Source organism: Leucopleurus acutus, assembly GCF_964270905.1.
Source record: "Leucopleurus acutus genome assembly, chromosome: 6".
Taxonomy (NCBI): Eukaryota; Metazoa; Chordata; class Mammalia; order Artiodactyla; family Delphinidae; genus Leucopleurus; species Leucopleurus acutus.
The window spans coordinates 18,942,278-18,957,556 of NC_139149.1; the positions used below are offsets into that span (position 1 = coordinate 18,942,278).

Genomic DNA, 15,279 nt, shown 5'->3' on the forward strand with positions numbered 1-15,279 from the left:
CCACTACCACGGGTTGCTAGCGACGCCTGACAACTTGGCGGGTTCGCGGACTGTCGCCCCCGCTCCCTCGCCGAGACCCTGCACGGCTCGGACCTTCCCTCCTCCCCAGCCCAGCTTCTTCTTTCGACCGCGCAGCCCGGGCACCTGCAGCCCGAGTCCCACCAATCCGCCGCTGCCGCCGCTCCTCCAGCAGCGCAGGATTTGGGCACTTTCCCATCTAGCGCCCCTGGGCACCACTCGCCGCCGCCGAACTCCCGCCGCGCGACCCCTGCACAGCACGGGCGCGGAGGTGAGCGCCCAGCGGAGGCAGAGCGGCCGGCGGGTACACGGGGTGTGCGATCCCGGCCGGACGGCTGGCCGCTTCGTCTTCTTACCTTGAAGCAAGAACAGTCCGCAAAAAGTTGCCGCGATGCCGAGGACCCACATCCTCCCGGAGCCGCGGGGCCGGGAGCGGGCAGGCGCATCAGAAGCGGCGACCGCGGCGGAGGCTGTCCGGGCCGCAGCGGCTGTGGCTGCCGAGACTGCTGGGGCCCGCGCTGCCGCCGCCGAAGCGCCCGCCGCCGCCAAGACGAGCCGCAGGTGCCGCCGGCGGCGCCCGCATCGCCCGCGCCGGGGCCCCCGGCTGTGGGTCGCCGCTTCTCTGGCTCGCGCTCCCGGGCAGTGAGTGCCCGGCGTCTCCGGAGTTGGCGACGGAGGCTGAAGGAACTGCTGGCGATCCGGAGCACCCAAAAAAGTCTCGCCTCTTCTCCCCACCTCCCACTCCAGGCACCACGTGACGGCTGCCGAGTTGGGGTGGAGGTGGCGAGCGGGGAAGGCTGGGACAGTCTTTTCACGTGTCCACCCCCTTCCGATAGCCCTCCTCTCCCGCCTCCGCACGTCCCCTGGGACGCCTCGAGGGGGAGAGGGAGAGTGTAGTTTTCGGAGGCGGGGAGGCTGGAGACTGGGGAAAGAGGGAGGAGGGCGCAGCAGGTGCCACGGCGGTCGGCCGGGCGCCGTCAGCAGGACGTAGGAGGTGGGGTGGGAAGACCGCTTGCCTCTACTTGCAGGGGCGCTTGCCCCCCTCCTCTGCGCCCCCCGGGGGCTGGTGGGTTGCCCGCGGCAGGGTCCGGTCCACCCGGCAGGGAGTGCGGGGCCGCGCTCCCGTGCGTCTGGCAAAGTTGCACACTCGCAGGCTCCCTAGGGTATCCGGTGCAGCTGCGCCTTCTCTTCCTCGGAGAAGCCCCTGGGTAGTTACCGGGCTCGGCTTCAGCTGCGGCGCAGTGGGCGGGGTAGGCGGGGACCCTGCCCAGCTCCGCGCGCTCGGGCCTCGGTTCGTGTACCGCGCGCACCGCTGGAGGGTGCGGTAGCCTAGCCTAGGAGAGGGCCGCTCCGGGGACAACCGTGAATGAGCTCCCACTAGAAAGCAAACTGGGGTGAAGACGAGAGTTGCTCTCCTCCATCCCCTTCGTCCAAAAGGCCGGGCAGCTTCCTCCGGCTCTATTCACGGCGTCCTCTCGTGTACCGCGCCTTCCCAGCCCAGGACTCGGGCACTGGCACACCCCTCGCCACCTCCCCCCACCCCATCCCCCCTCTCTTGTACAAGCGACCCACCTGGAGTACTCCCGGAACGCCACCTTGCTACGTTTGCCTTCCTGGCCGCCGAGCCCAGCCGCAGGTGGTACGGGAGCCCGCTGGCCCGCCCGGAACGCCTGGGAGCCTCCGCCCCCAATCCCGCACGTTCCCACGCCTGTCCCCCAAATCCCTAGGCAGCATCCATTTCGGTGGAAAGGGCTTCATAAGCTTCGCCCCTCTTCACCTCCTTCTACTCGGGCCTCCTCTCTGAGGAGAAGGAAGCTCTCTTAGGCCGGGATGCTGATCATTTATTTCCCTATCCTGCCAGCAGAGCGGGTCCGGAAAGGGGCTTCAATGACTTTGTCATTCCTCTGCAGAGATCGTTCCCTATCTGCCTCCGGCTCCTTCTCTCCCTTTGCACCCCTCTTCCTCTCATTTCTAGTTGGTTAACCCCTCAGGGAGACGAAAATGCTTTGACCATTACTCGCTAGTCTGCAGACTCGGATCTTACAATTGGCTGAATTACTGTTTCTGGAGGAATAGGGCCAGTTTCCTTATTAGTCTGTTTATTCCTTCGGGGGAATGCGTCGTTGGAGCGCGTGTGAGATTCAAATAACTAATTGCGCCGAAGGGTCCTTGAAGAAGCTCTTCTAAGCTTTCAGAGGGTGCGATTGTGATATGACGTTTATTCAGAAATGAAACAAAAGAATCTTAAGGAGTCTGAAAGACAATGACATAATTTTCATTTAAGACAACAAAATTCAAATATAACAAATTGCACAAATTAACCAAATAACACTGATCATACAATACTCTTTAAAGAAACAAGTGTGTACTAAAGTACCCATATAGATCCTAAAAATATCTGTTCTGCCTAGTTTACAAGCTCCTGTACAAAAGCAATTATAAATAGTTCGCATCTAGAAAAAATACACGGTAACCTTTGAAATAGAATTTATCCTTACATATAAACAGACTTTGTAGGAAAAAAGGATATTAAAAAGTAAGAATTTTTCATAGCACCAACCATTTTATTTTTTACAAAGTGAACATTGCAAACAGGAATTTACTTTGATTTATAGATTGACCAGGTTTTAATCAAAAGAGCCAGAAGATAAAGATCAACAGATAATGTTGAGAATTGCAGAGAACCACTAAGTAGAAGAGGATGTAAGGAAATGATTGGAGGGAAAGTAGAATTACATCGTCTCTGATACAAACAGCTTCTGATCAGTGTCACACTTGAGTACCTTCCTCTACAGTTTTCAGTAGAAGCAGAATTATACTTATTACTAGAACCTGAATCTCTCTGGCAACAATTTGGAAATTGCACTGGGATTAAAGTTTCTGTCGAATTGAGATTATGAGATGGAGATGAGAGACAGCCCTCTGGTTTTTCAGCAGGCCCTGTTTTCTGTCTACAGAGTGTACCATCAAACAATCTGAGGGCTAGGACAGTGCCCTGAACAAAAACTGGAGTTGGAATTTTTCAAAAATATATTATCAACTTCTAAGACTTAGGGCGTCATTTCAAGAGCGTGGCACTGATTCCATGTATTGCTGTCTTTTTAAGGTTTTTTTTGCTACAAATATAATTTCTTTTCCAAAAAAAAATTTACAACTTCTGTACAACTTCTTTTTCAAAAGAAAAGTGCAAAATTAAGACTTGTGTATCCTGGGTGTGTTTACTTTTAATCCTCACGGAACACAGCAAGTAGAGTCTATCTTTATTGCCTTGTCAGGGAAGTAAGCCCCGGTGGGCTGCTGGCTGTGAATCTGACAGTGGCGGCCCTGGTACTGCAATAGTTTATTCGTTGCCATCCCTACCTGCCCTGCTCCCCAGCCCTGTTTCTCAAGTGCTCCATTTCCAGCTCACTAAGGGGAAAAAAAGGCCTTTACACATCATTTGAACCCTGACTTGCACAGGAAGAGAAGCTATCATATAAAGAATCACTCAAAGATTCCAAATTGTCTACCCCAGGCCTATCAGAGTTACTCAAAGAGGCCTCTTCATTTTTTTCTTTTTCTTCCTTTTGTCCTTCAACCTTGTTCAGAGAGTTCGTCTCTTTTTCTAATAAGATCACAGTATTGCCGTTGTATTTATTGAATGACTCCAGGGAAATTTTACGTAATCTATTCTCAGGATCTTCTCTTGTTTCTTCAACTTGTTTCAATTTCTGCAATAAAAGGAGGAAAATATTAGAAACATATTTCTTTGCAAAATCAAGTTATTCCATCCAATATTCAATTATTGTCAGTATAAAGTACAATTTAAAGGGATAGAGGGAACCTACAAGTCTTTAACAATCTTCCAGTATAATTTAATGTAATAAAGCCAATTTTAGGGATAAATCAAGACTTTAATCATTTTACTGAGATAAATAGGTCCCAATTTGCAAATCAGTTAAGTGTCACTTAATTTTAAATGGATCCATCTAAAATTTGTTCACGTAAAGTGCCTTATTTTTCTTAACCACAGTTTCGAACTCCTTTCTTTTCTTACTAAATATTATTAGTTGTCCTGTTTCTAAATATGGATAGGGACTGAACTTCAGCCAGAAATGACAGTTCTATGAAAAAAGAAAAGCATGCAATCCCTTAAACTGACATAAAATTTAAGTACACATTAAACTTGTCAGATGCATTGTCACGTGTGTATTTTGTCCCTTTACAAGTCTTATGCTATTTGAAAGAGATCCCAGGTGTGAGGGTATAGATTCTTCAAGGCCCAAAAAGGGCTTAAACATCATAGTAACAGGTCTGCACCCGAGTAACCTCTCCCTCCAGGAGGTTCTAGTAAAACCAATGTAAACAGGAACATTTATAGGCTGTTACTGGTAGTCTCCGGGACTTCATAAAACACTGCAGTCATATTCGATAATTACTGCAGGTAAACTCTGTAAACATGAATATATTTCGTTGCTCAAGTGACTCCTGAGGTCTGAGGTGAGACGGAATAGGAAGGCACAGATGCAAAAACTGCAAGGGTGGAGGTGTTAAAGCCACTAACCACACTTCTCATTTCCTTTTCCTCTTTCAGGCAAAAATTCCATCCAGGAAGAAGTAGGAACAGGGCCTTAGAGATGATAACAACAGCTACCGTTTATTAAGCATCCAGCATGTAAAAGACACAAAGTATTTTATTTATAAGCCCTTTTTCACAGACCTGTAAGTTACACATCCCCACTTTAGAGGGAAGGAAAACAAGGCTCAGAGTGACAGGGTCACTTGCCCAAGTTGGCTCAGCAAGTGATGGAGAACAGGATTTGAATTCCTGTCTGGTGGCCTTCCACACTCTTGTAATAAAGGACAAGATGTCCTGTATGTTTTTTTTTCATTTTGCCATCCACATGTGCCAAACCGTCTCAATTGCTACTGTCCAAGGCCCTAACATAGGCAGTTCCATCCCTCCCTGCAACATTGCTACGATGGATGTCAAAGGTACAATGAGGAAATTGTGTTTGGATCTGAGCAAAAACAGACATAGCCAAAGCTTGTGAATCCTCACATGCTAAATATTTAATAGAAAGAGAAAAGAAAAAGATACAGAAGTGGATGGTTCCGGTGTCCCAAGAGCAGGCTCAGACAGCATCTCTCTCTCTGCTATGGGGAAATGGTGTAATTCTATGGGAATACTTGAAAATCAACCTTGAAGTGATGCTTATTTCATTATACTATTAACGTACAGGAGCATTACTCACAGAGCAAATTTTCAATCTGAAATGGCTACCTGGAAAAAGAGCTGGGCTGAGGAACAGATGCCTAGGTGATTACAAAAGAATGGCTCCATAATTAGGAATGAATCCATGCAGAATCCTTCTCGTGGCGTGCCAATTTTGAGCGTTCTTTAAAACGAATTATAAAGTACAATATGAAAAATACATGGAGGGAGTAGGAAAGCTTTGACTGTACCAAATGTAGGTAAATAGAGGCCATTCAATGCAATTTCCTCCTCACCTGAATATCTTCTCCCTTTTTCTTTATTCAAGAACCTTTTCCTTGCCTATTTCTGGTCAACGTGGATCTCAAGTTCATTCAATAAACACTCACTAGAGAAGCTATCATGAGGCAGGTGGGAGGTTTTGGTGCTGAGGACACACAGCTGAATAACATTACGTCCTGTAGGAGGGGAGTGAGGCCCTGGAGCCAGGCCGACCTGAGCTGGAGTCTCAGCTTTGCCCTTTTATTGGCTGTGTAAGTACCCAAGAGCACCCTTCCTCAGGTAAGGCTAATAAGACATACCTTTATTTTAGGATTGCTGTAAGTATTAGAAGCAGAACACCTGAAGACCCTGACGCATAGGAGTAGGTGCTCAATAAACGGAACAATAAATAATAGTAAGCTAGCATTCTTATTCTAGATCAGTGGGTCTTAAACTGTGCTCTCCAGGCAGCCTGCAGCAGCAGCATCACGTGGGAGCTTGTTGGAAATGCAAATTCTCGAGTCCCACCCCGACTTAACTACATCCGTAACGCAGCGTCCCAGAAAAAGTTTTTAACAAGGTCACCGGGTGATTCTGACACATGCTAACATTTGAGAATCGCTAGTCTAGAAGAACTTGTAGTCTTGGAGGGGAGACAGGTGAAAAGCATAATTCAGTGTATTCAGGTAGGGATAAGGAAAGGATTATTTACCATGAAAACACCCACTGTCTATGGGACACAAATAGTGCATCTTGTTTTCTAAATGTTTCCTGCTTGTAGGTTTGGCGCTTCAATTAATTATGACAAAGGCCTACATCGGCTGGGGAGGCGATGGGAATGAAGGAATGGCCCATTGTAAGAAAAATCACATGCCTTCTCGGTCTTCTTTTATTTTCACAGTTTTGATGAGGGGTGGGTACCGAAATATTTCTGGACTATAAGAACAACATCAGTGTAAGAGTGACAATGAGGACACACTGACATTCAAGCTCAGTGCTGGGGAGCTACAGGGAGTGGTGAGGAGTGTGGTCAGCTCAGGAGTACGTGCCTCCCCTAAAGGCAGCTCTTTAGACCTAGCTCATTGCAGCTGTGCAGAAACATGGGCCCAGGTCTTTGCTTTTAAAGGTAAGGCCATGAATCTAGAACAATATTTGCTTATACTTAAAATCCTCTAATTTTAAGTATTTGCTTATACTAAGAGGAAAAACAAATCAATAGTAACAAAAATAACCCCACTATGTATGTCAAACAGCAGTCTTTGCAGTGTGTGAACTTCTGAGCTAGCCATCATGTTTTATACTTCTTTCGTATGTCCTAGATGACCCCCCTCATCCCCCTTCCCCCTAAAAACCGAGCCCAGCGCTCATCGTCAGTAGACTCTCGATGGAGACTGGATGATGGACTCGGCTTTCTCCACCATCAGTAGAGTCTCAGCTGTTGGCTGGGATTTCTCCAGTGGTCCTGCCAGCTAAGAACAAAAGCACTGAAGTAGCTTACTTCCCTGCCTCGAATTAGAATTTTTTATATATATATTTTTTAAATTTTATTTATTTATTTATGGCTGTGTTGGGTCTTCGTTTGTGTGCGAGGGCTTTCTCCAGCTGTGGCGAGCGGGGGCCGCTCTTCATTGCAGTATGCGGGCCTCTCTTGCCGCGGAGCCCAGGCTCCAGACGCGCAGGCTCAGTAACCGTGGCTCACGGGCCCAGCCGCTCCACGGCATGTGGGATCCTTTCCACCAGCCTTGCCTCTTTATTGGCTTTAGAGCGGCCAGCAGCCGGACTCCCACTTTCGGTAACAATAGTGCACATCAGTTTATGTGAAGGTGCTTTGAAAACGAATCATGGTAATAACAGCATTTAATTGAGTGCCTGCTCTGCACAGACACTCGGCTAAGCACGTTGCACGGACTATCTGTTTTCATCCTCACATCAGTTCCGTGGGGGAGGTGTCCCTGTTATCTTCATTTACAAGCAATCAAGCCTGGAGTTAGTTAGGTAACTTAAGGTCATGGAGCAGTACGTGGTGGGGTCTGGATTTGGACCCAGGCAGTCTGCCTGCAGAGCCCAAGTTCTTAACCTCTATCGTGGAAAAGAACTTCACAAATATCGGTCCATATTACCTTTAAGGGGAGCCTCTGAAATAAGGATCCCAGAACAGCAACAATAATATTAATGGTAACAAACCCAGTAAAGATTCCTGAAGACTGTGTGGGTCCCATAAAACATTGTCATTTCCTTTGTATAACGTGCTGCATTGAAATTATGATAAAACTAATATACTACACTTGCCACCTATAGGTGGCAACAGTTGTACAGTTCACTTTTTGGTGGGGCTTTTCACTGCACTTGGGAACAAAAGTAGGGCTCAAAAGGGTGAGAGTGTATTTTCAAGTTTAACATAAACAGCTTTGCTCATTGTTAAATATTTTCCTATCTTTCGTGTAACGATGACATTATTAACAATAATTCAAGCAAGAAGTAGTGACATATTCTCCAGAAATCCCTTAGTAATTATACCTTAGCTAATTTAATTCCTTGTAGTCAAATAATCAATCAATCAAACCAATCTACTATATGAATAATCTGTGCGAATAATTATGTGGTCTTGATTCTCAGAGAGAGTTTCATAGAAAAGGAGACGGGGCTCTTGGAACGCTTTTGAAGGGTGAATAGTATTAAGATATATAGTAGGTAAGAAGGAGTACATTCCAAGAAATTTCCATTTCATGTGCCCCTACTGCATCTGTAGACCATTCTATAGTCTATCTCAGGTCTTGTAGTTGCCCAGATAGTCTATCTCTTGCCCTTTAAGATTCTATAATGGACAGAATCACTGTAAAGACAGAAACACAGAGCTATGCCTATCCCAAGGGGTTCCAAGAATTCCAGCCCAGACTCAGGAAAGTATCAGCCCAGAAACCTGGGTTATAAATAACAAATAGTTTTTATTTCCAACGAGCTTTCCCATCTATGATCTCACTTTGCTCTTACATCAGGCTGGAAGGTGAGGGAGGCTGGTGTCAGCTATACTTTACATGGGGTATTTATGGAATTTGTGGTTCACACAAATTCAAATTCAGGTGAAATTAGACCTGGAAACTTGGTTTCCTGATTTTCAACACAAACACATACCATTTTCCCTCCATAGTCAACAACAGAGATTCTGCCTACACCAATAACCTGAACACAAGGAAGGATAAAACAGAAGGTGATGCGTGCCCTTGTCATAAGGAAAAGATGGGGAAAATGTATAAGGTGATACAGAAAAACTCCAGTGATAAACCAGAAAAAAATATACTCGTGATGAGACCAGCTTCAGAGAGACACATGTTACACATGTATAGCCAGAAACTCCTGCCCACAGCAGGGGAGAAACAAGTAGCAGATTCATGAACTTGCACAATGGATTAGTGTTCTATGATGAAAGCTACTCTTATTATTTCATGTAAGTTTCCATCTGTTGATTGTATCTTGAAAATACTGGTTAGTCTGTCTACCGTAAAATGTCAGGAGGAGATTCAGATCTACCTGTGGAATTGAAATGCAGCATCATTCCTCAGCTGGGCACTAATATTGGCAAAGAGGACTAGACCTCTTAGCATAAATTAATGTAAACAGTATCTTCATCCACATGATTTCTTATTTCTCTATTGCTATAATGACTCACTGCCAATCAGTTCAACAAGACATGTGGTAGGAAAACAACAGCTACATTTATAAAGCGTTTTGACTATGTGTCAGGTACTGGGTTGAATGCAGTGCATGAATTATCTCATTTAATCCTTACACCGACCCTCTGAGACAGTACTATTTTCATCCCCATGATACTCACAGGGAAATAGAGAGTAGAGAGGTTGAAATATTTAGGCCACATACGCATGGCTAATAAATTAGGGAATCAGGACTCAAGCAGGAGAAGCCTGACCACAGAACTTGGGATTTTAATCACTAAGTACAAGACCAGGTATTTGAAAGCCAGTGTTCCGTTCCTGGCACTGTGCTAATTAGCTATGTGACCTCTCTGAACCTTAGTGTATTTACGCTAAAGATTTTTTTTTTAAAAGAATCTTCCCACTCTATAAGCTCCGTGACTCCAAAATATTCTGAACTGTGTGTCTTCTATGCACCCATTATTGGAATTTCAGGTAACACAATAAATACTTCTCTTCCCCACCTTAGTTCTGAATGAACTGAAGAAAGAGATAAAAGAAAAAGGCTGATGGGAGGCTAAAATATCAGCTCTATTACTGAGAAAGCTTATAGGGAGAATGAGGTTTCTATCTTCAAAGAAGTGAGTTTCTTAGCAGTGGTCTAGAAGCAGACAGGCTTAGACTGGGCTGGCAGCCCTGGGCTGGGAGCAGGTCTTCTTAAACCTGCAACATGAGTGTTGCTTCTCCAGCCAGCCTGACTCCTGAGAGAGGGCGGGGAGAGCAGGAGATGGGCTTAAGCTTTCCCTGTTCCCTTCCTAAACTTGCTATTTTTTATTTTTTTATTGGAGTATAGTCAATTTACAATGTTGTCTTAGTTTCAGGTGTACCGCAAAGTCATTCAGTTATAAATGTATAATACCTGTTATTTTTCAGATTCTTTTCCCTTTATAGGTTATTACAATGTACTGAGCACAGTTCCCTCTGCTATACAGTAGGTCCTTCTTGTTTATCTATTTTATATATACTGTGTATCTGTTAACTTGCTAAACAAGCCACTCCTCCGTCTCCTGAGACGTGAATGAGCGGAGCTTAGAGACACCAGGAGTGTTATCCTAGGGAACTCCTTCCACATGGAAAGAAACACCCCCGAAATTGGGGAGAAGTGTCAGCATCATGCCCCTACCACAACCCAACATTTCTCAGTATGTGTGACGATGCAGATTTTAACCAAACAGTCACATACGCAGCGGGGCCAGGAAGAAGCGGGAAAATCGGGAGACCGCGGTGAGCTGGTTTGGGCAGAGAAACGTCTCCCTGGGTGAAGCAATGGGAGTAAGATGATTTAGCAGATGAGAAATATAGCCAAGCTTCCATCTGGAAGCAGATGGATCAAACAGAGGAGACGGGCTGGCTAATCCTGAGCTTTGAGTCGGAGCAGAAGGTGTGATTTCCCCCATCCCTTTCCTGATGAGCCAATCTTGGGCACTGGAAAGATGATTATGTGTTATGCTCTTGTGGGAATGGGGAGGAAGTATTTTAATCCTGGGTCTCTTAGTTGAAGATCTGTGCACATACAAAGTCTATGTTAAGTGATGTTTGCTGGGGGCAGGCCAACCTCAAGGAAAACGATGCAGCTCAAGTCATTTCTCTTTTCTCAGAGGCACAGGTTAATCTCTTCTTTAATGCCGCCTCTTACTGTATTCCTGGTGGAGCTACTTTCTGAATGAGACACAAAAATAGATAAAGTGACCTTTGGTGAACAGGGAAGACCCTCCAGACTTTTCTTGAGAGTTGTGGTGTTGACCCTGCTAACCTGGTCAAATTCCAACTTGGATAATTACTTGTTCTCGGTGTTCAGTTCCCTCTATTACCTCAACTGGACACATTACTCTTCACTTGCCCTTCTGAAAAATTAATGTGACAGATAGGTAATAGAGAACTGTTCTCTCCACCCAAGCACACACTGGGAGATACGATGCTGCACTTGGGGCACTTTGTTTCCTTACTGGGTTCCTGAAGATCCTCAGTATGTCCAGGGCAAACTGGTTTTATTAGGTGAAAGAGTAATTTTCAGCTGAGATGTGCTTTTGTGACTATATTATTACCTGTATTGCTGTCCCTTACCAGGATCAATGACTTTCAATGACCTCTGTTAGAAGCCCTGAACCAGAGGGGAAAAATGAGCTTACTTTTTGGAAGAAAAAAAAAAAAAAAAAAAAGCAAGCAGAGAGAAGTGCAGTAGGAAGCTTAGGGTCGTTAGAAAATAATATATCTTGCGGAAAGGAAAAAAACTTAGCTTGGAGATAAACAGTGGCTGCGAAGGACATTTAATAAAGACCAGATCAAAAGGACGGAAGGAGAAGGAAGTCACTTTAAGGATATGGAAAATGGGGGAGATGTAGGACCGGGTCTCTCAGCGGGAAGAGAAAAAAGGAACATAAAGAAAACCCTAAACTTTGTTTATGACAGAGAAAGGCATTTGTGAAAAGGAAAGGCATGTAATCACGATTAGGCAAAATGATTATATGAACGTGCAAAAGGCACATTCATGATTTCTCTAACGTTAGTGCCATCACGTGAAATGCCCATTTGAAAACTTGTATTTTTTTTTTTTTTTGCGGTACACGGGCCTCTCACCGCCGTGGCCTCTCCTGCTGCGGAGCACAGGCTCCGGATGCGCAGGCCCAGCGGCCATGGCTCACGGGCCCAGCCGCTCCGCGGCATATGGGATCTTCCCGGACCGGGGCACGAACCCGTGTCCCCTGCATCGGCAGGCCGACACTCAACTACTGCGCCACCAGGGAAGCCCGAAAACTTGCATTTTTAAATTTTTGTTTCCTAGGAGGTGGATGGACCCACAAATTTAATTTAAAATATAGGTTAATCACCTTAAGTAATACATCAGATTTGATCACTATTGGTCAATTTCTCCAAAAGCAAAATCTGCACTGTTTCACAGTGACTTAGACTTGGGGAAACAAGCCAGCTCATTGACTGCATGATTAGCTTAACTAAATGTAACATGCTTATTTGTGTTGTCAGATTTCTTTTTCTTCTTCCAACATAATAATATTAACCAAAATGTTTATTTAGGAATGAGAATTGAGCAGGCTCTGGGCTGGAACTCCTAAGTCTGTTCATCTTAGTGTCAGGCTAATGATTCCAGCTGATGAGAATGTGGGCACCAAACCTTTCTGGCCTTTCATTTACAGGCACCATTATGGACAAAAATAAATTCATATGCTACTCACTTGCCTTAAAAGATTGATTAGGCTTTTCTCTTTGACTAACCTTTCCATCATTTCATGTCTTAAATAGGATACCTATCTGTCCAGCGAGCTTGGCCATGCCTGGCTTAGATGTCAGTGTATTTGTAGCATAAAGAGCCCATGAACCTCGTCAGAGGAAAATCCAGCATGAAGGGACCATTTGTGTATTCTAGTACCATAGAGCTATGTCTTCACCTTGGAGTGATAGAGTTTGGGCTACTCTTTCAAGAAAAAATAAAACACACTTTTTAGGGGGGATTGGGTGAATGTTAAAAGAAAGTTACACTATTTTTTTTCATGGATATTCCCTTTCCAAAGGAACATCTCCAATATCACCATAAGGGCGGACATCATAAAAATGTATCTGAAAAGGCTAAGCTTTTATTACGAAGTATGCTGTGAGGGCCGAAACCAGGGAAAAACATTCTGTGTTACTTATTCACCTATAAATAATGAGGCAACCTGGAATTCTAACAGAAGTTGGTAGACCCTTTGGGAGTCACAGTGCACTGTGGTATCCAGTCTATGAGGTGCTTTGCAATAGCCATGGAATTCAATGACACTGAGTGCTAAGGGTCATCCAGAGACACACTGATATTTGTGGATGTAAGAGTGTTAGCTCTACTCAGGTTTAAGCTATTCATCTCCCAATGTCATTTACGTTTCAGTTCGAGGGCCAGTCAGCCTTTGCTTTGGATAAACTTATTTCCCAAGGATATTTGACATATCGAATCCCGAGAGTCAGAGCAACTCAGAATCAGTACCAATTTCCTGATCCTTATTCTAAAGAGAAGATTCCTTGGTGGAAATTGTTCTAAAGATTTAGAAACGTTAAGCTTTATATTGTGTGTTGCACACAACTGTAAGACGCTGTTATCCCTCATTACCCAGTAAGCACTGGGGGTTCTAGAATGGAAGGAGGTGCTAGTTGGGAGAATGCCAACGGGAATCCACGTTTGTTCCGGATTCCATCCTTTGCCACAATATGACACTGACAATCACTACTTCAACTCTGGACCTGGATTTAATAAATATTTAAATAGGGATTACACTGCTCTTGCAACATCATTTATTCATTCAAGAGATATTTGTTGAGCACCTTTTACGTACAGGACAGTATTCTAGACACTGGAGATAGAGAGGTGTATGAGACAAAGTTACTGCTCACACGGAACGTACATGCTAAGGATTTTTTATTAGGATGTCAATAGAGAACAAAGCTTCAGATATATTAGGAGACGAATCCCTGAGAACTGTTAGGCTAGTCTACCAGCCTACCATCTGGTCTGATAATGGCATTTAGAACACAAATATCCTGTCACACTCAAAGTTCTGAATGTGCCCCTTTACCCTAATCCTAATTTTTCAATAATTCCTTAACTTGCTTAGTTTCTTTTGACCTCCTCCCATTTTTAGTCTTTAAGATCATTCAGGCAAAGGTTTTCCATAGGTTAACTAATGACTATTCACATTCACCTTTCTTAATTTTTCTGGGCCTAGTTATCTCCTAAATTTAACATGCTTAAATTGGAATTCTTTTCTCTTTTCTCTAATTCCATATCATTGTCAATAGTAACCACATTTTATATCTTTTTTTTTTTTTTTTTTTGGTTATTAACAGCTGCTGGTTCTGTTTCTACAGTACCTGATCCACAGGGGTCTTTCTATGAATTCCTGGCCTAAATGGCCACATTATCCGTTTCAACCCTGAACTTATATTCATTCTATTATGTAGTCTCTTTTCATATCAATGTCTCACTTCTCAGTTAGATGACACACTTCTGGAGGCCATGCACTAGGTTTGCTTCTGCTTCCTTCTTCAGATTCTGACACCATATCTTGGAGTTGCTATTTATCGCATATCAACGCACAAAGTCACTATTAGATCTATTTTCACTACATCGTTCCCCTTCGGAGCTCACAGACTTGTCTGAGATTTCTATAACGTCTGCTTTTCCATGATGAAGACGCATGTAAAATAAGATCATTTCTGACGTTCATCGGAGCTGCTTTCCAGTCCCTAGATACGCTAGCAGAGGCATGGTCTCGGGATTCTAGGGCGGCCTCAAGAACCAGGACGGTCCTTGGATTAACGGATGTCTGACTACTGTTTCCTTTGGCAAAAGCAATTTCCTCTCTGTGTCAAGAGCAGAGACCTGTGCACTCACATCCCATGGCCATGCTGGTTGGGCAACTCTGCTGAGCAACTGGGGCCTTCTTCTGCACCTCCAGGTGGGCTTGGCTTGTGGTTGGATGAAGCAGAAGCTGCCTTCGGTTCCTGGAAATGCAGGAGCCAGAGCAGAAACAATAAGCTTCTGTCTTGGGGTGCAACGTTATTGGAAGGATCAGGCCCGTGATCAACAGTACCAACACTGGCTCTACCATTTTGTTAAGTGCGTCCTTCAGCCAGCAAGTGCTGTCTTTCCGGTCTGAGCCAGTCCCAGCAATCTGCTTAAGTTCAGATTCCTATCTCCTTAAGACAGGGGAAACCTGGTGATGTGTTTTGCTGCTTTTAAGTGAGAGTGTCAACAGGACGATGATGACATTCTTAGAAACGTCAGTAAGACTGACTATCTGGGTGATGGTCAGTGATATTACTGGGTGTATGAAATCAAGAAATGAAACTGTAAGGAGATTAAATTACAGCCACCTTTGGACAACATTCTAGTACCAGGCAGCATCCAGGTACTTTTTATTCTCTCCCCACCACCTGTAACATATTCAAATGACAAACTGACTCTTGCATTATAGAAGGGATTATGTTCATGAACCGCCTAGACTGGCTTAAGGCCACTTCATAAGGTTTATGTCACCCATCTGCTACAATAAACATAAGCTGTATTTTTGTCTCACATGTGCAGAACAATTTAATGTTTAAATTAACGCA

The 15,279-nt window shown here is 44.6% G+C and overlaps 2 protein-coding genes across 2 annotated transcripts in view; both read right to left on the reverse strand.

The window, feature by feature from the left end:
* Nucleotides 1-426, reverse strand: part of LYPD1 (LY6/PLAUR domain containing 1) — a gene marked incomplete at both ends in the record, with an annotated part of 61,511 nt that extends 61,085 nt beyond the window's left edge. The window contains one exon of the mRNA XM_082841000.1: nt 375-426. Coding sequence (XP_082697126.1) covers nt 375-426 — 52 coding nt within the window. The remainder of the gene's footprint in view (nt 1-374) is intronic.
* A 3,234-nt stretch (nt 427-3,660) lies between these two features.
* Nucleotides 3,661-15,279, reverse strand: part of NCKAP5 (NCK associated protein 5) — a 971,312-nt gene continuing 959,693 nt past the window's right edge. Inside the window, exon 19 of the mRNA XM_082840997.1 lies at nt 3,661-3,728. Coding sequence (XP_082697123.1) covers nt 3,712-3,728 — 17 coding nt within the window. The 3' untranslated portion in view covers nt 3,661-3,711. The remainder of the gene's footprint in view (nt 3,729-15,279) is intronic.